General features: G+C 49.8%; 1 protein-coding gene across 2 annotated transcripts in view; it reads right to left on the bottom strand.

The window, feature by feature from the left end:
- Positions 1-21,879, bottom strand: part of CPNE2 (copine II) — a 50,668-nt gene that overhangs the window by 9,852 nt on the left and 18,937 nt on the right. Inside the window, exons 2-12 of one of the 2 annotated variants that reach the window (XM_006863552.1) lie at positions 20,540-20,754; positions 16,373-16,552; positions 15,333-15,407; positions 12,708-12,779; positions 11,637-11,720; positions 11,313-11,402; positions 10,531-10,629; positions 9,994-10,080; positions 8,106-8,165; positions 6,956-7,089; positions 4,977-5,031 (exon numbers count right to left, since the gene is read on the bottom strand). In XM_006863552.1, coding sequence (XP_006863614.1) covers positions 4,977-5,031; positions 6,956-7,089; positions 8,106-8,165; positions 9,994-10,080; positions 10,531-10,629; positions 11,313-11,402; positions 11,637-11,720; positions 12,708-12,779; positions 15,333-15,407; positions 16,373-16,552; positions 20,540-20,719 — 1,116 coding nt within the window. In that variant the 5' untranslated portion in view covers positions 20,720-20,754. Of the gene's footprint in view, positions 1-4,976; positions 5,032-6,955; positions 7,090-8,105; positions 8,166-9,993; positions 10,081-10,530; positions 10,630-11,312; positions 11,403-11,636; positions 11,721-12,707; positions 12,780-15,332; positions 15,408-16,372; positions 16,553-20,539; positions 20,843-21,879 lie in introns of those variants that run through there. The other variant, XM_006863551.1, reaches the window with a different exon arrangement.

The raw sequence follows: 21,879 nt of genomic DNA, 5'->3' as shown, positions 1-21,879 counted from the left end.
ACATCTGCTTCTTCTCCACTGTGGGTCCAATGCTCAAGAGAGGCCAACCACCCTCCCGAAAACAGTAATTTCCCACATCACCTGTCTCTCCTGGGGAAACCAGGCCTGCCTATGCCTCCCTGTCCAGTTTAGAATTCTCTGTCATCGTGAGGGGACAGAGGTGTCTCGGGGTGGTGGGTTCAGAGTCCTTGAAATGGCCCTGCTGTCAATTCCACCATCAGAGGTCCCCTTTTTTGGGCCTCCAAGGCCTATGTAATCACAGGCAGACATGCTGGGGAGAGAGCCCACCTCATGCCAGCTAGCCTCACTGGGGCTCAGGGACACCTCACCCAGAGCTCAGCCAGGGGATCAGGCAGGGACAGGGCTTGGCCCTGTTTCTCTGCCTCCTGTGCCAGCTCCCCAGTCAGAGTGGATTCCAGACATCTTGACACAATGGCAGTCAGTAGATGCTGTTTGCTTGACCCCAGAAACGCAGTGGGACCATCAGCCAACCCATTCAGGGCTGTGTTAGGGCTGTGGTGGCTGCGGAATCCTGGGCCTCAGAGAGGCTAGAGAACTCGGGTGGGGCTACTCAGATGGGGGACCCAGATAGGGGACTCAGAGGGGAGGGGGATTCAGACAGGGCACCCAGATGGAGAACTCAGTTGGGGGGACTTAGGTGGGAGGACTCAGATAGGGGGATTCAGATGGGGGGCCCAGATGGGGACTCGGATCGAGAGACTCAGATGTGGGGACTCAAATAGAGGGACTCCGATGGGGTAACTCAGATGGGGACTCAGATTGGGGGACCCAGATGGAGGACTCAGCTGGGGGGATTTAGATGGGGAGCACTGCCATCTCACAGATGAAGCCCCCCCCCGTCTAGGCTGCTTCCCTACTGCATGCTACACCCACGCTCAGGGCTTTACAGTCATCTTCTGACAGCAACCCAATGGAGGAGGGCCTGCCATCACCCCATCTCACAGCTGAGGAAACTGAGACCCAGGATGGACTAGGATTTTCCCATCGTCTCACTGGGACCGAGGCCAGAATGCACAGCCCCAAGGCTCTTAAAAGTGGAGGGTGAAGGCATGTCCAGAGGACCTCAGCAGCCGGGGAAGAGCACAGGCACAAACGATCCCATTCAGACCCTTTAGCTCTGAGACATTTCAGTGGGGTGCTGGGAGTCAAGTCCAATGAACCCATTTTACAAAAGAACAAACTAAATCCTGAAGAGGAGAAGTCATGTGCCAAAGCCACCCAGACATAGGTGCTTCCTCCAGCATGCCATGGGTGGGCTGAGGAGAAGACCCTTCCCTGGCGGCCTGTGCTGACTTGTCGCTAGGAGGGAGAGTTTTGAAGCACGGGGTTTACTCCATTGCTAAGGTAATGTCTTGGGTGACTGGAGCCTGTCCCCTGATAACCCTCTTGGGACCTGTGCCTTCCCAGGGGCCCCCTGTTCTCCAGTCTGGGCTCCAGGTGTGGGGGCCAGAGGTCCTTGTTGCCATGGAGACTTGATGAGCCTCTATAGAGATTAAGAGGGGGGCTTGTATGGAAGGGGCTGAGAGAGGAACTGGTTGCCAGGGAAACAGTCCTCCCTTGGGCTGATTTTCCCAAAAATCAGATTTTAGAAGAGTTTACAGACTGAGGGGAAAAGTCCCTTCCTGATAGATATGGATTAAGATTCTGCTTTCTTGCCCCACAACAACTTTTGCATCCCACCCACTTTCCCCATCTTTCCTTGGGGGAGGGCCCAGCTTGGGGGTCAGGTGGGTTGGGCTCTGGGAGGTCACCCATCTACCCCAGAGTTCTTCCAGCAACTCCATTTCACAGGTAGATAAACTGAAGTTCTGAGAGGACCTGGGAGTACCTAGGTCAAAGCAGAGCTAGGAGCAGACCTTGGGGGACAAGCTGTCCATGTTGCCTAGGGCAGCCCAGCATCTTCATGCAGGAGAACCACCAGTAAATACTGCAAGCTGGTTAGGGAACCCTAGAGACTGGCTAAGACTCCGTGCTACCTCTGACAACCCATAGCCCAGCCTCACAGTTACTTCAGTCTTAAGACTTGGCTCCTAGGGCCCTGGCTGGGGTAGGGACAGTGGAGTGAGTGGGTCATAAGGGGAGCTGAAGGACTCTCCAAGTGACTGTCCTCTCTGAGCCTCAGTTTCCATATCTATAAAGTGGGAGTAGTCATAAGCTATGCTTTCCCCGCCCCAGACCTGTGCATAACCATTGTTTCTGCCTGGATCACCCTGCATCAGACTAACTCCAGTTCATCATTAGGGTCCCAGCCTTCAGGCCATCTCAGAGGCTGAAAGGGGGACCTCACACCAGAAGAAGAGTGTGCCCTTTGAATTCAGGGTTCTTGCACTGAGAACCCCCCGGGGCTCAGGAGGCAGATGACATGAAATGGGGAGATACAGCGGCAGTAAAACCAAAAGACAAATAGGAGATGGCAAAGTGGGCTTCCTGGGCCACAGAGCAAGGCAGCTATAGTCGGTGTGCCAATCCATGGAGAGAGCAAGAGCTGAGCTCCTTCGGGCCAACGCTTCCTGGAAGAGTGGGGAGCCTCCAGGCACTTTGGGGTAGAGCTGAAGAGTTCGCTAATATTTGCCTGAGTAGCACAGGGACTGAGGGACTGAGGGCCAGGAAGAGGCCTACTGGCTAGCATAGGTGTAAAAAGCTGTCCTAACCAAAGAACGGGCCTGCTCCTGAACAGCCCTGAGTTTGGTCTGTGAGTTCGGTGAGGAGTAATGTCATGGGAGGGATGGCTGATGTTAGAATTGGTAAAAAGGGTGGAATGTGGAGACTTGTCTGACACTGATGGTAATTCTTTCTCCCCACTAGTGAAGTCAGTGGTCAGACGCCCCTGCCTCTCCTGTTTGACAATAACTGAACACAAAGCTCTGGGAAGAAAGTCCATGGAAGTGCGTGGGGTCGGGAGGAGGGCCTGGGAAGCTCTCCCACAGCGGTGAGCTCTCAGCTGAGAAACAGGAGTTGGAAAGGCAAGGAGAGGGAGCCACAGGTAACAGGAGGCCATGGACCAGGTTCCGGAGGGAGGAGCACGAGAGACAGAGAGTGAGGGGCCCAACAGGGCAGACCCTGGGGCAGGGAGGTTGGCATCAAGCCTGGGCTCCTCACATGCTCCTTCCAGCATCCCTTCTGGCACCACCCATCGCTCCAGCCTGGACAGCCCCAGCCTCCCTAGAGTTGCCCTGTGACATTTCCAAGGAGGCTTTTGCGTAAGAAAATATCTCATTCAGCCTGAGTTCTTTGAAAGCTGGCTGGTGTCTTAGCAACGGGCTCACGCTGGGCTTGGCCTCATCAGCCCGCCCTGCCCCCCAGAGTGGCATTATTGTGTCTGCCCAGAGCCCCAGCATTGCTCCCTAGATCCTGTAGACCCTACTCCACACCATCTGAAGGCTGAGACACCCACCTTTCCCAGCCTGGCCCCAAAGCCACCCCTGAAACTCCATGTGAAGCCCTCCCTCCTCAGAGAGGGTAGAACAGAGGGCTCACTCTGGAAACAGCAAAGAGCACAGCCAGGCAGACAAGAGGGGGCGCTGGTGAGAGCTACGTGCAGACTCAGGAGCCTCAGGCTACTCTGAGGGAGGTACAAGACCCTGAGAAGAAGCTTGAAAGTCCACTTGCCTGGTTGGAATCTTGGCTTCCCTGTTATAGCATGACCCTGGGCAAGTCCCTTCATAGCTCTGGGCCTTAGACCCTCCCTGCCTCCTGAAACCTGTTCTCCACACTGCCTCTTCTCCCTGCCCCAGGGGGCTCTTCTAGCTTCTCTGCCTCTGCCCTGAGGGCCTGTCACTCTCTGGGCCACCAAACCATGCCATGGGCATCCTTTCCCCATGCCCCTGAGTTACAGGAGAAGCCTATCCTCACTCATCCCTAAAAAAACTTCAACTCTAGACAACCCCACGTATGTCAAGGCAGACCTGGATCTATAGGGTTTTCAATGGCTGATTCTTCACAATTACATGAAACAAAACATGTACAAACTGGTGAATGGAAAACAAATGTGCTCTGTAAACCTTCACCCAATTTACAATAAATGCTAATCTGATAGTACCTGCAGCGGCTCCGCACTATACTTTGAGGCCCTACATAGCCAGCCCCACCCCCTTCTAACTGCATCTCTCTCCATCCTACCCACTATCAATGGAGGCCCAGTCTCCCCATTTCCTTCAGTTCCTCCAGCTTGTCTTGCTTCCTTTCTCTCCCAGCCTTTTCTCTCTGCCCCCTTCCCTGCCCCTCCAGTCACTCTGCTAACTCCTACTTTCCTTTCCCATCTCTGCTTAGCTTCATCTCTTCCAGGAAGCCTTCCCTGATGCCCTAAGCTGGGCTGGGTCCCTCCTCTGGCCTCCGGAGTCTTGCTGCCTGCAGTTCAGCACTGGTAATGCTTCCTGTTTTTAGGATTTCCAGATAAATACAGGAGGCCCAGTTGATAAGGATAAATATGTCCCATGCAATATTTGGGACATGTTGTCTCACCAGAGCCCCCAGCATTGTTCCCTAGATCCTATAGCCCCTGGTGGGTGCTGTGGGTTAATGCGTCAGACTGCAAAGCCATTTGAACTGCGAGGTCGGCAGTTCAAGCTCACCAGTCACTCCTTGGAAACCCTATACAGGGTCGCTATGGGTCGGAACCGACTTGACAGCATTTCATAACAACAACGATGCTAAAAATGATCCATTATTTCTCTAAAATTCCAGTCTAACTGGGTATCCTATATTTCATTTGCTAAATCTGGCAGCCCTCCCTGCCCTTCCCTTCTAACACGGAACGCAGAGACTGTAACTGTCCCAGCTCTTGTTATAGCCCTACTGCCTGCGTGAGGTTCACACTGGAGGGAGGAAGATGGGTTTGGAGTAGACAAAGAGAAGGCAGGGCAACTGGGCCTCCAGCCCAAGATATTTCCAAAGTAGATTTCAGAAAGGCCACACCCAAACCCTAGCGTCTTAGGAACCGAATCTGTATCACTTACCTTCCAGTCTGGAGGTAACTGGGCTCCAAACCCCAGAGCTGGAAACATCTTATCACTAATCAGAGGGAAGAGAAGAAAACACCCTGAAAAACCTGCAGAGGGGCCCTCCCACCCTCCTACCCAGGGTGGGTCCTCTGCCTATATACTTCAAAGGGTAGAAAGCTCACCACTTCTGGAAGCTCCTTTAGAATGATCTGTTGATCCATCTCCAGGTATCTAGCTACAACTGTGGCAGACATTGCTAATCAACCACAGCACTTCTACCCAATGGGCCTGCATGCAGCCCATTGGGTAGAAGGTCTTTCTCAGCCCAGGTCCTGGATAACAATAAACCAGACTCATGATGGAAGATGGGCTATACTAGCTGTCTCTCAATCTCCTATTTTATAGCTGGAAAATGTTCCTAGAACAAGAAACCCAGCTTGGCATTCAAGGTCCTTCATTATTGGGCTTCAAGACCACTTGCTGCTCCCCAAACTCACAGGGCACCTTCACACTTTCAATTCTGTTGTGCCCACCCTGACTCTGTTCCCCTTGGAAAACTCTTACTCATCCTCTGAGGCTCAGTTCAAATGGCTTCTTCTCTCTGTGGATTTCTCTGGTACTGCACAGTGCCTCTCTTCTGCGTTCCCATAGCGCTGCCTGTTTCATGTATAAACTGGCCACAGAACTCCAGTGATTTTTTGCCCCTCTCTTCCCCCTCGAGAGACAACTTCCTGAGGGCAGAGGCCGTATCTCATTTGCTCATTCATTCAGCATATATTATTGAGGATCCCAATGGCTGTCGTGTGAAGAGCAAACTATTGAAGGCCCGAGTAGAGGCAAAGATACCAGTGAGGAGGTTACTAAAATAATCCGGATAGGTGGCGAGGGTGGCTAAAATCAGGGTGTTAGCGATCAGGGTGGGGAGCAGAGGCTGGATTCAAGTATCTTTTGCAAGGATTTTCAGAGAGAAAAGATGTGGGGTGTAAGAGAAAGAAAGACGTGGCTGTTTGGGGTGACTGATGGTGCCTCTTATTGAGGTGTGAGATAATTGGTGGGATCCAGGGTTCTTTTTGGTCTTGCTAAGTCTGAACATCCATCAGAAGGCTCAATGCAAGGGCTGAGGGGGCAGCTCCATACAACAGCCTCTGGAGCAGCAAAATCAGGTCCTTCCACCCAACAGCCAAGATGGGAGACTTCCACCTCCTTTTCTGTAAGTACCATACCTCTCCTGATGTGACCTGGGATCACCCTTAAGCCCTGAATCCCCTGGGAGTCAGAGGCTGTTCCTCAGCCTTCCCGTCTCTGATGACCAAGCCTGCCCTTCCTGTGTTCTGGCTTCCTGCTTGTGATGCCCATTCTCCTGGAACCTCCAACAAGCCCATCTGTGAAATGATGCTGCAGCCTTCATGTGAGTTCTGGCTCCTGCGAGGCTCTCTTGGCTTTGCCTTGGGCTCATATTGCTGATGATCACACCTACTGTCCTCTCTACATGGCTGTGCCTCCACAGTACCAATCTACCTGTAATCCCCAACAGGGCCCATGGTGGGCAGGCCTCCCCCATATTGGCTGTTCCTTAGAGGTTCTCAGAGGAGCGAGGCTGTTTGGCCACTTAGTGCTGGGCCCAGGAATCAGAGGGTATGGGTTCCAGTTCCCCTGACAGGTATGACTGAGAACAAACTCTCCATCCTCAGCCCGGACCTCCCTTTCCTCAGATCTTTGAAGAGGAGAGGTTGTAGTAATAGCTAATGAGTTTCATCTTCTCTCCCGTCTCACTGCTTAGTGGCTACCTTGTTATTGTTTGGAGAAGGCGCCAAGTTGAATCTATAGATAAGAGTACAGCAATCGATTAGCAATGTCTGCCACAGGTACAGAAATGGGTAATAACTGCATCTATGCCAAGTGTTGACCATTCTTTGAATCTGATGCTCTCTGGGTCCCTTTGAGCTTTGACAAACCAGTCTTTCCAAACCTTCAGAGCCCCTCCCCAAACTTACCTGTCATAGTCCTGAATGATCTGCCCAACAGCCCAGATTGCTGACAGGTACTCATTGGTTCCCATGGGGTTGATATAATGCAAAGAGGAAGGGTCAAGAGGATTCCCATTGGAGGCTGTGAAGTCTATGCCAACCTGCAGACAAAAAAAAACCAAGCTGTCAATTCCAATGTCAATGAATTGCCCCAGAGGGTATTCAAGGCTGAAATCTTTCAGAAACAGACTGCTACACCTTTCTCCCTCAGAGCAGCCAAGTGCATAACTGAGCCACCAGGGCCCGTTCCCACCAGCAGTGTGACCTGAGGTCCCCTTGGTGTGAGGAACCAAACACAAGATGAACAGGAGAGGCATCTGTGAGGCGTGCACACCAGGCGACAGGCAGAGACACCCTTTGCTATGGTTGGTAAGTATTTATTGAGCACTTATTATTTGCCAGGCACTATGCAATACGCTGAGGTTAGAGCAGAAAGAAAGTTCAAAGTCCCTGCCTCACAGTTTAGTGGTGGGACAAACCAGGACAAACAAAGAACACATAAGACAATTTCAGAGGGTGGCAAATGCCATGAAGATATTAAACCAGGGAATGTGGCTGAGAGGCCTGTCTGGCCAGGCTGGAGGGGTGGGAAGAATCAGAGAAAGCCTCTCTGAGGAGGTGCCATCTGTGCCACAGCCTGGAAAGTGAGGAAGAAGACAGCCTTGTGAAGGTTCTGCATTCAGGCGGAAGGAAAAGCAAGTGCAGAGCCCTAGTGTGGGACCAAGCTTGGTGTGTTTGGGAAATAGTGAGGAACCCCAGGTGGCTGGAGATGAGTGAATAAGGAGAAAGGTGGTAGCAGATGAGGTTAGGCAGAGGCCAGATCACAGAAGGCCTTGTGGGCACTGGAAAACAATTTGGATTTTTTTTTTTTTTTTTTTTAAATTCTGAACCTCCGGGGCTGTTCAGCCATGAGCTGACAAGCAGCTGAGCCCGGACTCAGGCCCGTCCAGCAGGAACAAACACCCATGCCATCTCCTCTGGGGCTAGAAACATCCCTTGCCCTAAAGGAAGTCCTTCCTATAGTCTATCCCAAGTCCTTCCTGCTGTGGTAGTGACCAGTTCCCTCAGGGAAGATGCTTGCTGGGGTGGAAGCCAGGGTGTGAAGAGAGAGTCTTACGGTGAACATGAGCTGGCATCCTCCCAGGATGTAGTCCAAGAAGGAGTAGTTCCGGTTTACCTGGAAGGAATCAAGTGTCCAGTGAGTCAGTGAGTGCCTGCCCTGCATCTGGGGTTGGGGCTTGATATGGCCACATTCTCTACAAATAATCTAAGGACGTTGTTCTTCGGTGTCCTGATACCTCAGTGGGGTCAACCTACTGCCACTACTGTTGAGTCAATTCCAACTCTGACCTGACAGGACAGAGGAGAACTGCTCTTTACGGTTTCTGAGAGTAAATCTTTACACGTGCAGACAGCCTCATCTTTCTCCCATGGTGGGTTTGAACTGCAGACCCTGAGATTAGCAGCACAATGCTTAACTCACTGTACCACCAGGGTTCCTTCAGTGAGGTCAAAGAGGCAAAAAAAAAAAAAGAAAAGAAAAAAGGTTTGATTACAACAAAACCCAAATCTCTATAACAAAGTTCTCAGAGCTATGGTTCCTAACAGATGGGAAACACACAAACTTGAACACACACACACCAGGGTTCCAACAAGGGATTCGGGACTCAGCATTAGTTACCACAAAATCCCAAACCGAACCCATTAATTTGTTGTAATTGTTAAGTGCCGTCGAGTCGGTTCCAATTCATAGCGACCCTGTATAGGGTTTCCGAGGAGTGGCTGGTGAACTTGAACCAACGACCTTGCAGTTCTACCTGACTTTGCAGTCCAGTGCATTACCCTGTAGCGCCACGCCCTTTGCTGGCAAGTCAAAATCCAACTCATGGTGACACTATAGACTAGAGCAGAACTGCCCATAGGGTTCTGAAGATTGTAAATAATTACACTGCAGATTGACACATCCTTCTCCCACAGAGCAGCTGGTAGGTTCAAACTGCTGAGAGTTTAACTGCCACCCAATTTCATCTACCAAACGACATTCCAGAGAAAGTCCCGATTTGTAGCCACTAGGTCCTTAATACCTCTCTTGCCCTTACTAATCTCCCCTCTGAACAGAGAAGATGTACTTCAACATAATTTAAATAATAATTATTATCATTGACAATGTGGGAGAAAGATGAGGCTTTCAGCTTCCACAAAGATTTACAGCCTCAGAAACCCTCAACAGGGTGGCTATGAGTCGGAACCAACTTGATAAAGCTTAACACACACACACATCATAAACAAAACTGCTAAAACATTGTTCTCTGCCTCCTTTTGACAAAGGATACTGGCCTTCTAATTTTAATGGAGTTCTAAAAGTTCAAATAAATGTATTTAAGTGAAAAAAAAAAAAAAGAGAGACAGAGAAAAGGGGGGTAACTGATTACAAAAAATAATAAGTAAGGCAGGTGTCAAAAACCATGGAAGGAAGATACAGTTGATAGAGGTTTCAGAAACAAACCCTACCAAAGCAAATCTACTGGCATCGAGTGGATTCCGACTTTTAGCTTCTCACATGGGAAACAGCGACCCTCTCCAACCTGGGGAACCCCTGGAAGGAGGTCAAGTCACATCTTCGCTGTTCTCCGCACAGGAATACAATATGCTTCAGCTCACTATCATACTGGAGTCCCGGTGTGGCTCTGTGGGTTAATGCGCCAGACTGCAAAGCTGTTTGAACTGCAAGGTCGGTGGTTCAAACTCACCAGCTGCTCCTTGGAAACCCTATAACAGGGTCGCTATGGGTTGGAATTGACTCAACAGCACTTCACAACAACAACTACCATCCCCATTCTACAGAAGAGGAGACTGTGACACAGAGGTTAAGCTCAGATGGTCACAGAGCCACGACATGGCAAATTTGAACTCATTGGGCTCCAAACCCAATGTTCTGTTGACCCCCTATGCAATGGTGCCTCCGTGGGACCCCAACCCTGGATCCCACCCTGAACCCATCCCACCTTGCAGGAGCGTAGGATAATGATGCCCGAGTTTTTATAGTTCTTTTTTTTCCTCTGCTTCTTGGGGTTGATGCACTCGAACTCCAGCTGGACAAGGCAGGAGAAAGACAAGCTCAGCTTGGACACCCCTGCCCCCAGAACCCTAGGACACCCCTCCCCCAGAACCCTAGGACTCCCTCCATGGCTTTCATGTGGGGACAGCAAGTCCTCCAGGACATTCATTGTCAGAAATGGTTCCTGGCAAGCTGCCCCATGTCCCATCTTTGTCTTGTCCCAGAGCGGTCACCCCCTTGGGTGTAACTTTATAAACAGTCCCTGAGTGCTCACTATGTGCCTGGTTCATCTCACTCAGTTCCTATCCTAATCTGTACCCATTTGACAGAAGTGGGAACTAAGCTCAGAGAGGTTGAATGTCTTGCTCAAGGCCACACAGTCAGAGAGCTGGGATCTGAGCCTCAATGTGCTGGATGCAAACCCCGTCTCCCTTCCCCGGACCCTGCTGAGGTTGTGGGGTCATGGAACGCTTGCCCAGCTCACCGGGACACCATCACGGGCCTCACACATCTGCGACACCGAGGTCTGGAACTCGCCGATGAAGTCGTGGCCTCCATCATTGTCATAGTCATAACACAGGACCTGAGGGCAGGTACAGCAAGGTCACCCAGAGCTGCCTTCCAGCCCCTGAGACTCCCCCAGAAAACCTTACATCTTCTTGGTGGCTGGTCCCTCCCTCTCCCCTCAGCATCTGCCTGCTAAGTGGCCTGGGCTGACCCCAGCAGCTCCTGAACTGCCCTCTGCAGGGAGTTTCCTGTGACCTCTGCCACCCCAATTAGGAGCCTGCACCCTGTGGTGTGGCTCAAACCTCACACTCGGCTCCCATCTGTCTTAGACTACAGCCCACTTGGACTTGTGGGCCAGAGCTCAGAGCACTCTCTATACTGTCCTGGAGAAAGGTAGAAATTGTTGAATTGTTGTATCCATCCTATTGATGGGTACACTGAGGCTCTGAGGAAAGCACTTGGCCAAAGTTACACATCAGCACCTTGCCTGGGGGTCCATGTGCTGACCTCCCTCTCTTACACACTGCCCTTCAGGACTGAGTGTGCCTCATCACAGGAACAAAATCAATTCATTTCCAAGGTGTTCCACATTCATTATCTTAGCTAGCCTGTTTTAGAGATGATGGCTGAGGCCAGGCAGACCCTGAACATGAACACAGGTCTCCTATTCCAGGAAAGGCTCTCTTTCCATGTCACCCAAATCTTATTGAGAATGAGTGTTGACAGGCACCCCAGGAAGCCTGGAGTAGACCCCCTCACCTGGATGGGCTTCTTCATGTCCCCATCACACAGGGATACCAGTGGCACTGTGAAGGGCTTCCACACAGGGTCCAGAGTGTACTTGATCACCTGCAGGACAGTGTGAGGCAGAGGTGGGCTCAGGCCCAAGGGGTGGACTAGCTCAATAGGGGTAAGGGGTGGCCAGACAGAGAGACCTACGGCCATGTTTCTGGATATGCAAGTAAGCCGGCCTATGTGGGGAGGAAACAAGTCCTTCTGGCGCCATCCTAGTGTTTCCTGTGTGCTGCATGGCTGGGACTGAGTGGCCCTGGGTGACTGGATCCCTGGGCCACGTGCACCCACCTCAGTCCTGTGGACCAGCATCCATTTGCCATCATCCCCTGGCTTATACAATTCCAAAAATGGGTCCGATTTCCCAAAGAGGTCCTGGGGGCGACAAGGAGAGGCAGGTGAGGGAGCCAGCAAGTCTACTGCATTCAGGTGGGGTAAGGGGTGTTAGGTGGGAGTTGTGGGTAGACTCCACAGGGCTCAGCCGGAGGTCTAGGGTGCCTGTATTTCCCTGGGGCCAAACAGCTCCCCCCAAAAGAAGCTACCAAAGCTTGTACTCAGAAACCTGGAGAGCCCAGAGCCTGTAGGAGTCAGAACTCAGCATCTAAGATGGAACACATCAAGAAGGGGACCATTCCCAAGGCAAGGTGAGGCCCCCAGCAGGACAGAACTTTAACTCATTGTAGTGAGAATCAGAAAACGAACTCTATGTCCAGCATACTAGAGAAAGGATGTGAGTACCATTAAAAACATCCAAGCTCAAAACAGACTGTTTTAAGGTTACATTCACGTGGGATAAACAGAAAGTAAAATAAGTTAAGCAAATGATATATGTTAGAAAGTGATACGTGGTAAGGAGAAAACTAAAGGACAATGGAATGAAAAAGCTGGCACCACGCTCACTTCAGGAAAGGCCTCGCTGAGGGGGTTAAATCCAAGCAAAAGCTTGATGGAGGTGAGAGGTCTGCCAAGAGAATATTCCTGGGAACGAGCATCCCTAGCTGACGGAACAGCAAGGGCCCAGGTCCTGAGGCAGGTGGATGCCTGGTGGGCTTCAGGAAAAATGAGCAGGCTGACTCAGGAGATGGGGGGCAGAAGCACATCAGGAGGGCCTTACAGGGACCCTGGCATTTATTCTAAGTGATATGGGAAGCCATATGTTTTGAATACGTGTAAGTGATGGGAGGCTTACTTCCTCAGTGGTGAGGGGTCCTTGTTTGGGGTGGCCAGTGGGGCCCATGCTGTGGGGCTGTCCCTGGGGATTGATGAAGGTAGTAGCTGGAGGTCCCAGGGCCAGGCCACACAACCCTGGGGTGGGGAAAACACTGCCCACTGATGGGGAACCCGCTCCTCAGTCTGCTTTACCTTCTTGTCCAGTTTCCTGCCGGCCAGACTCAGTGTGATGACTCGGTTGTCTGACAGCTCCTGGGCAGCGATCTGTAAAGGCCAGAAGACCAGGAGGGGTTGGGAGCTGCTCCTGAGACTCCCGCTCTCCCACCTAAGGGGTGGACAAGAGTGGTCTTGAGTCAAGTCTCCAGGGCTAGGAGGAAAGGGGCAGTGCACGTAATCTTGGACAAGTGTCTTGTTTTCCTGAAACCTCAGTTGCCATGGTCTGAAAAATTGGGGTAATCCCTTTCTGGATATATAGATGCCAGAAGCTTGCTTGCTGAAAGTGAATGGGGCTTAAAGCACTTACTGACGAAGATCAAAGACTACAGACTTCAGAATGGATTACACCTCAACATAAAGAAAATGATAGTCCTCACCACTGGACCAATACGTTACTGCATCAGGATAAATGGGGAAAAGATTAAAGTTGTCAAAGGATTTAATTTTACTTGGTTCCACAATCGATGCCCATGAAGGCAGCAGTCAAGAAATCAAATGACATACTTCAAAAGTCCATGGAAAAATGAAAGATAATGGAATTTTTCCATCTACTTTTGAAGCCCCCTCATATTACATTAGGCAAACCTGTTGCAAAAGACCTCTTTAAAGTGTTAAATGAAAAGCAAAGATGTCACTTGGAGGACTGAGGAGCACCTAATCCAAATCATGTTATTTTCAATCTCTTCATATGCCTGTGAAAGCTGGACAGTGAATAAGGGAGATTGAAGAATTGATGCCTTTGTATTACAGTGTTGGTGAAGAATATTGAATGTACCATGGGCTTCCAGAAGAATGAATATATGTGTTTTGGAAGAAATATAGCTAGAATGCTCCTTTACAAGGGATGATGTTGTGACTTCATCTTATGAATTTTGGACAAGTTATCAGGAGTGACGAGGTTTGCTAAAAGTCAATAAAAATGACCTTGGGCTGTAACAATGGGTTCAAACATAGTAATGATTGTGAGGATGCGGCAGGACTGGGCAGTGGTCTGTTGTACATGGGTCGCTAGGAATCAGAACTGAGCCAGTGGCAGCTAAAAACAACAACCCTTTTGTATGTGATGAGTTAGGAGATGACCCCATTTGGCTTAAGAGACAGGGCCATCGGATAATGGATGGAGATGAAGTTGTGGGGACAGACCTGACTGGCCCCCCATCTGGTGTAGACCCAGAAAGCACAGCCCCAAGGCAGGGGAGGACCCACCTGAGCTTACCCCAGTCTTCCCAGTAATGGCCTTCTGGTCCCACCCCAGTCAGTGACAGGCTCTCTGGGTGACATCCACACTGCCACCTGCCCTCACTGAGCCTCCTTCTCCCCTCCCTCTCCACTGAGGGACAGGGAATGCTCCTGGGTTAACAGCACACAACTGGACTGGACCCTCCCTAGGCAAGAGGCTTCCTCTCCCTCAGGCAGCTAGAATGTGATTTTGATTTTTCAGAAGTAGACCATCAGTCTTTCTTCCTAGGCCCCTCGGGGTAGACTTGAACTCTAACCTTTTTGTTAGCTGTTGAACATGTTAATCGTTTTCTCTACCCAGGAACTTCTGAAAAATCAGCCACTGGAAAAATCCCATGGCGTGTGCGTTCTACTGACACACACGTTAAACAAGCCAACCGCACAGCAACTGGTGGTTCACAGGGGAGGGAACTGAGGCCAAGAGCGGAACTTCTGGAAACTCTTTGGGGACAGTGCAGCTAGGCTGGCCAAGCTGGCCAAGGTCCATCAGAGTGGGCTTCCTGGAGGTGGGGAGCTACTTGTGAAGGCATTTCCATGGAGAGTGTTGGCGCCTGAGAGGTGGAGGGTGGTTGGGCGAGGACACTGCAGATGGCAGGAACAGAGTGGATTCGAGTCTGGGGGCTGTTCAGGATGTGCTCAGAAGTCAGTGTGCTTTGAACACGGGACACATACGTGAAGGAAGTAAAAACAGCTGAGGCAGGAAGTAAGGTAGGGACTGGCACACCCTTCATCGTCTTGAATGTAGATTCTACAGATGACACCGAGCTTTGAGATGTTCCAGAGCAGGGGAGTTCCCTGCGAACTCTTATAGGTATGATGCTCCTCATTCAAAGCTAGCTCCCCTGGATCACACTACTCTGAAGCTGTCAATGGGCACTCCCACCCAGCTAGAGAGTCTTGCTATCTGAACCACCCGGGGCACTTGCTCCCTGAGCCTTGCCTTCAGGGAATCTGTGAAGACAAAGGGGATTCATGCCTGGGAAGGATCTGCCCATCACAGGAATTGTGCATTGCAGTCACAAGCAGCGCTCTGCTGGGCAGGACTCTTTGGAAAGATCACAAGGGAGGGATGTGAGGCTGGTGTGTCAGAGAGGGGGCGCTGAGAGGGCTCTAGAGGTCCCAAGCACCCCTATGCTGGAGCACCTTTGGGGCCTTCTGGTAGCCCCCCACCAGCCTGGCAGTCATGAACATATTTCATTTGTGGAGCCCAGAGCCCGTTGCTAAGAGACCTGTTGCTAAGTTGTAACTTGGGCCTTTTTACTCCAAACAAAGCTGGTGATTATCTGCCAGGGAAGCAGTCCATTGATGGGGGAGGGAAGCAGCAGAGGCAAGAGGGTTGTGAGATGGGGAGGGGGCTGGTACCGTAATCAAGCCCTTCCCTGCAGGTTTGTCATTCAGCAGCAGCAGAGGCCTTGTCATCTTCTTGCTGGAAACGATCTGGGAGGAGAGAGGGAAAAGAAGGAGACCAGGGAGGTAAACCCCACAACAGGCAGACTCACAGCATGCTGCCCTGTGCCAGGGGACGGTGAAACTCTCCTCTGGGCAATCCCCATCCCGTGAGGCAGACAACCCCACTATGCAGCTGATGAGACCAAGGCCCAGAGAGGTTAAGATACTCATCAGAGGGCCCCAGCTGGGGTGGAATCCAGGCAGCTCAACTCCCTCTGAGCTGCTTTGCTCCCAGAGAAGATTCTTGGTTCATATTCTACAGACAACTGTAAGAAGTCCAGCCCCATGCTGCACCCCCAGCCCACCATCCTCAGAGCCTGGTCCCTGATGGATAAGATCAATCCCTCCATTTTGAAGAGGTTCAACAAGCCAACAGTGTGGAAAGGAACAGTGGAACACACTGAAGTCATCCGTCTCTGTCCACCTCACCTCCCTCTTTTGTGAAAATGTCAGAGTTTAGGAGCCCTGATGGCACAATGATTAAGTGCTCAGTTGGTAACCAGAAGGTTGGTAGTTCGAACCCAGCCGCTCCCCAGAAGAAAGACCTGGTGATCTGTTTTGGTAAAAATGACTTGCCCCTGCCCTTTCTTAAACATCTTTTCAGTTCTCCTTTGAGGGTCCTGTAGAGACATGGTGAGGATCCTAGTGGACACATCCTGCTTGTATACAGAAGCTGGTCTTGTATGCCCACCCATCAACCCTGGCCCTTCTCATTTAATACCAGTTCCCTGAAAGTCCAAGGCATTATCTCCACTGGGGTCTCTCAAAGCATTTTCTATTTTATTCCTTCTCCATCTCTATAAAGAAGCTCTGGTTAGCAGCCTAACTTCTAACTCTTTATGATACCCACCCCCACCCCCAGTTGGGAGATGCCCACCACACCTGCAGAAGGACTGGCTCAGGAAGTCCACATACACACACACATCCCATCAGAAGGTGCCCACCACGCTCACCGTGCCCAGGCTGCAGGAGAACTGACCCAGGAAATCGTGCTCGTCCAGCTGTGTGCTGGACTTGTCCTGGTCAAACAGGGCAAACTTGAGCTTTTGCACCTCCTCAAAGTGGTAGTCCAGGACGAACTTCTTGGAGAAGGCGGGGTTGAGGTTGTTGACCGCTGTTTCCGTTCGGTCGTACTGGCAGAAGGGCAGGGAAATGGGAGTCAGAGTCAGGCGACTTGCCGCATCCCTTCCAGGCTAGCGGAAATTGAACTCTCTGAACACCTGCTCGGTGCCAGGCACTTATGACCAGTTACTATGCATCTGAAGCAATCATCACTCCCAAGGTCAAGATAAGGACAGTGAAGCACGGAGAGGTTAAGTGAACTCTTCCCAAAGTCAAACCACTAACAGGTCAGTGCCAAGATCACAACCCAGGTCTGACTTCAGACCCACAGTCTTCAGCCCTGGCTTCATACTCTGTCTCTGTCTGGTAAGTAACAGAGGGCAAGAAGTCCCTTTCTCCATCTGGGTCTCAGGTGCCACTTCTATTAAGTAAATCGATCTGACTATCTTTTAAGGAGCTCTGGTAGCGTAATGGTTATGAATCGGGCTACTAATCTCAAGGTCAGCAGTTCAAAACTCCCAGCTGTTCTGCAGGAGAAAGATGAGGCTTTCTGCTTCTGTAAAGATTTACATCCTCAGAAACCCCATAAAGGGTCGCTATGGGTCAGAAACGACTCCATGGCACACCACCACCATATCTGTAGTTTGCATGCCTTTTAAATAGCAGGCCTTTAAAAAAAAAAAAATTATTGTGTTCTTGGTGAGAGTTTCCACAGCAAATGAGGTTTCTACTTGACCATTTGACACATCCCGTTCAGTGGCACTGTTCTTGCTGAAGGAGTCAGCTGTGACTCATAGCAATGCTGTGTAGGGATTCCAAGGAGCGACTAAGGGCTTAGAATCTCTAACCTTGTGGTTCGCAGCCCAGAGCTGACCCTACAATGCTACAGCAGGCCTCCACTAGTTACATGTTTCACAACGTGCCAACATTCTCTGCCTTGTGTTCTGTCTCTTCCATTTCCAGTATTTTAGTCTCCCTGCCCCATCTTCTCACGGGTGCTTGGTTTTGGTCTCACACTGACAGTTTTTAAGCAAAGCATTGATCTATGGGTAATATCCTTTATTTTACGTGCTATTTTGCTAAGAGGTGATCTCAAGGGATAGACTTGGTTCTAGGGTTAGAATGTTTCAGGGTAATAGGCTCAGGGGCTCCTCTAGTCTCTGTTCCTGTTGGCCTTTTTATTTCAGATAAGAATGAGTTCTCCTCCATATTTTCCTCCTGTTCTATCTGGAACCAACCATTGTGATCCCAGTCAGATTGGTCAGTGGTAGGAGCCGGACACCATGTTTGTATAGACTTATTTCTTCCCTGAGCTTTTGGGTACCTTATTATTGTTTTGCTCCTTGTGAGTAGAGACCTGAAGTTGTGTCTTAGATGGACTCTCGCTAGCTTTTAAGACCCCAGACGCTATTCACTTCACTAGGATGTTTGTTGTTGTTGTCAAGCACTGTCGAGTCAGTTCCGACTTGCAGCAACCCTGTATAGCGTTTTTGAGGAGTGACTGGTGAGCCTGAACTGCCGACCTTGTGGTCCAAACTGACCAGCACATTAACCCACAGTAACAACACCAGGACTCCAAGGTTTTTGTGAACTATGTTAAGCCAATGAAATGAGGTGTCCCATGAAACTATGGTCCTAAGCCTTCAAACCCAGAAGACCAATGTTGGAAGATGTTTGGTTATGTCTGAGGAGTATCCATATTTGTGTCTTCAAAGAATAGATGTGAGCAGGCCTTTTTTTTTTTTTCAAAGTAAATTTTATATGTAAGTGGGGGTGTGCGCAGGAAGTAGAGTCAGGGGGTTAGTCATCCCCCCTGGGAGCAGATGTTGTAAATTTCATAGATTCCTGAATGTCAAATCTGGGAATTGGGCAGCTCAGCAGTCCCCTGTGGAACAGAGGATGAAGAACGGGGCCTCAGACAGCTGTGGATCAGCGGTGGGACTGGGACAGGAACCGATGGCTCCAATCAATCACAGTCTATTTTGGGGTCTGGGCTGTGTTGATTTTTTCTCCCACCCAGTACACTTCCAAGGGCTTGAACCACAAGCACAGAAAAGGTCGCAACCCTGGACTATTTTTAGTAGGGTGACTGGGTGGGAGCAGAGATAGGAAGGGTGCTGAGGACTTGAGGAGTACCCTGAGTATGTGGGGGTACAGTGGGAGAGGACATCACTCCCTGAGAGCAGGTGGCGGATATGGAGGCCTGACAGAGGGCCTGGAGTGCCCTTGACTTGTTCCCCTAGAAGTCCTTGGCTGACCCTGTGTCTCCAATCCCCATACAGGCTGCAGTGCTGATATGCTGGGGGACAAAGACAAGCCCTTGTCCTCTCTGGGTCCCAGTTTCCTCTCTGAAAAGCAAGCCAAGAATCCCAGCCCTGTCCCCTCAGCATCACAACACGAAGGAACCAACATCCGCAGAAACTCGTAAACCATGGGATGTACCATGGGACCTCACCTGGGTCCACTTAAATATCGATTGAAAATAGATGGCTATTTTGGAAACTCCATACACTTATGTGTATCAGGAATGCTGTTGGCATAGTGGACTCATAACTGCAGGGTAAGCGGTTTGAATCCACCAACAGACTCCACGGGAGGAAGATGAGGCTTTCTATTCCCATAGATATTTGTTGTTGTTGCTGTTAAGTGCTGTCGAGTCAGTTCTGACCCGTAGCGACCCTGTGTAGGGTTTCCGAGGTGTAGCTGGTGAGCTTGAACCACCGACCTTGAAGTTCAAACAGCTTTGAAGTGCAGCACATGAACCCACAGTGCCACACCCACATGACCAGAGTAACTGGTCAAGTACTTTCACAACCTCAGAAACCCTATACACGGTTGTTATAAGTCAGAACTGACTCAACGGTGCATAAAAACAACAACAGAAAAAAATATGACTATCTGGAAGGCTGACTACCAAACCGCTAACACTGGTTCTCCCTGACAGATGGGCTCCCATTCATGTTGATTTTTGTTGTTAGGTTTATCTGGATTTTCCAAGTTTACTACAGTGAATATAGATTCCTTATGAGGTTGGAAACAAAGACATTTTTAAAACTTGAATATGTGAACAGTGTGAATCTCTTAATGTTCTTCCTCAAGCTGCATCTCTCCCCACGCTGCCAGCCACAGCCTCCAGGCCTGGCTAGATTCAGAAGACATAGGCTATGGCACCATCAGTGGCCCCACTTGGGAGGTCCCTTGAGGCAGCCCAGGCCCCATTTCAAGGGTGAAGAGACAGGCTCAGAGAGGGATAGCTGTGTGCCTGAGACCACACATCCAGGAAAAGCAGAGCTGCACGTCAGAGCCAATCTAGGACCAAAATCTGTCCTTCCTGCTTCTCTGTTAATGTTCCTTTCTGACTGTGTGTTTAGGAATAAGGGGGAAAAAGTTATTTTAAAAGTGGAAGTAGGCATGTAAGGCTCTAATGATATATGATGATACTTCAAACTAGCATATAAAATAATACATAAATCTTATTATAAATATAAATCTGTTATTATAATAACTTTAAACCCAGTTGCTGTCAAGTCAGTTTCAACTCAGAGAAACCCCACGTGTGTCAGAGTAGAACTGTGCTCCATAGAGTCTTCAATGGCTCACTTCTCAGCAGGAGATCACCAGGCTTTTCTTCTGAGGTACCTCTGGATAGGTCTGAATCACCAGCCTTACAGTTAAACCATTTGTACCACCCAGGGTCTTTGTTATAATAATTTATACAACAGTATAATTATTTGTAAATAATATTTAAATATCTTTAAAAAAATTTTTAGATTAACCATTTTCTTTATATTTTGTTCCTTTTGTTGTTGTTGAGAATATATACAGCAAAACATACACAAATTCAATGGTTCCTACATGTCCGACTAAGGGACACTGATTATATTCTTTTGCGTTGTATGACCATTCTCACTCTCTTTGTCTAGACCAACCATTTCCTAACCTGACCCTGCCCACACTCCAACTACTTGCCTGACCCGGCGGTCCCTGGATCCAGTGAGAGCCCCTCTCCAGTAAACTAGCCAGACTTCCTTCAACAGACACACACGAGAGGGCCTCACCTCCATCCACCGGCCATCATTCTCCATGAAGAGGACACAGAAGGGGTCGGACTTGGAGGTGACGTCCCGGTCCAGCAGGCTTTGACCGCTCACCGACAGTTCCACCTTGCACACGCAATACTGGGAACCCACAGGGGTCGCCCCCACTGCTGGGGCACCCCCACCAGGGATGTACGCCATTGGGGGCGGCGGAGGCAGCAACAATTCTAGACAGTCTAAGAGAACAAAAATGGGGGTCAGAGAGTGGACGGACATTTGCTATACCACCTGACCCTGTGGAGGTACTACCACCTGGGTTTTAAGGTGTGGGTTGTTGTTGTTGTTATTAAGTGCCCTTGAGTTAGTTCTGACACATAGGGTTTCCAAGGAGTGACTGGTGGGTTTGAACTGCCAACCTTGCAATTCAAACTGACCTTGTGGTCCAGCGCACTAACCCAAGGTGTGGGTAGAGATGGAAAGGAAAAGAAAATGCAGTGGAAGGTATGAAGAAGCCATCTCGGATGGGTACTGTTGTTTATCTTTGAAGTTATTCTCTGCTCTGTGTCTTTACCTGTGTTAACAGACACTGTCGTCCCTGTCAAGTCAATCGCAAACTCTAGTGATACAGAAGTGCTAAAGAAACCTAGATTTCTGCACAGTGACTGATACATTTGCATCTTGTGGCGGGGGTGGATTTTGTAACTGCATGAGTTCCTTATTGCTTTGGTCACTAGGAAGCTCACATCTGGGAGCTTATTCTAAACTGTAGAAGTTCATTATCTACTTTGTTCCTCCTGTTTCCCCAGCCCACACACAGTGACTGAAGTGCAGGAAATACTCAGCATATATTGAATGAAACAAAGAATGAATGAGCAAATGAATGAACAAAGTCTAAAAGCTGTTCTGATCCTGCCTGAGCTGGTCCTTAGCCTCACCTCCCCCAACACAGAATTTACTCTTTCACGGACAGACACACTACTTTCCAAAATTCCATATCCTGTGACCTTATGTGTCCTTCTACTCTTAAAGCCAGGAAGAAAGGCCTGGTGATACATTCCCCAAAATTAGCCAATGAAACTCCTGTTTTCTCCAGCAGGATACCAAACAATAGTCTGTTTGGTATCCTGCTGGAGAATGAGCCCCCTAGTTTGGAACTCCCCCCAGATACACCCACTACCATCAAGTCAGTTCATAGTAATTCTATATGTTGTTGTTGTTAAGTGCCGTGGAGCAGTTCGGACCCATAGCAACCCTGTCTACGGTTTCCAAGGAGCCGCTGATGAACTTGAACTGCCGACCTTGCAGTTCAAACGGCTTTACAATTCTATATGTTGTTGTTGTTGTTATGTGCCGTGGAGTCG

This window comes from Chrysochloris asiatica, unplaced genomic scaffold (assembly GCF_000296735.1).
Source record: "Chrysochloris asiatica unplaced genomic scaffold, ChrAsi1.0 scaffold00055, whole genome shotgun sequence".
Lineage (NCBI taxonomy): Eukaryota > Metazoa > Chordata > Mammalia > Afrosoricida > Chrysochloridae > Chrysochloris > Chrysochloris asiatica.
This window is presented reverse-complemented; position numbering and strand designations above follow the sequence as displayed.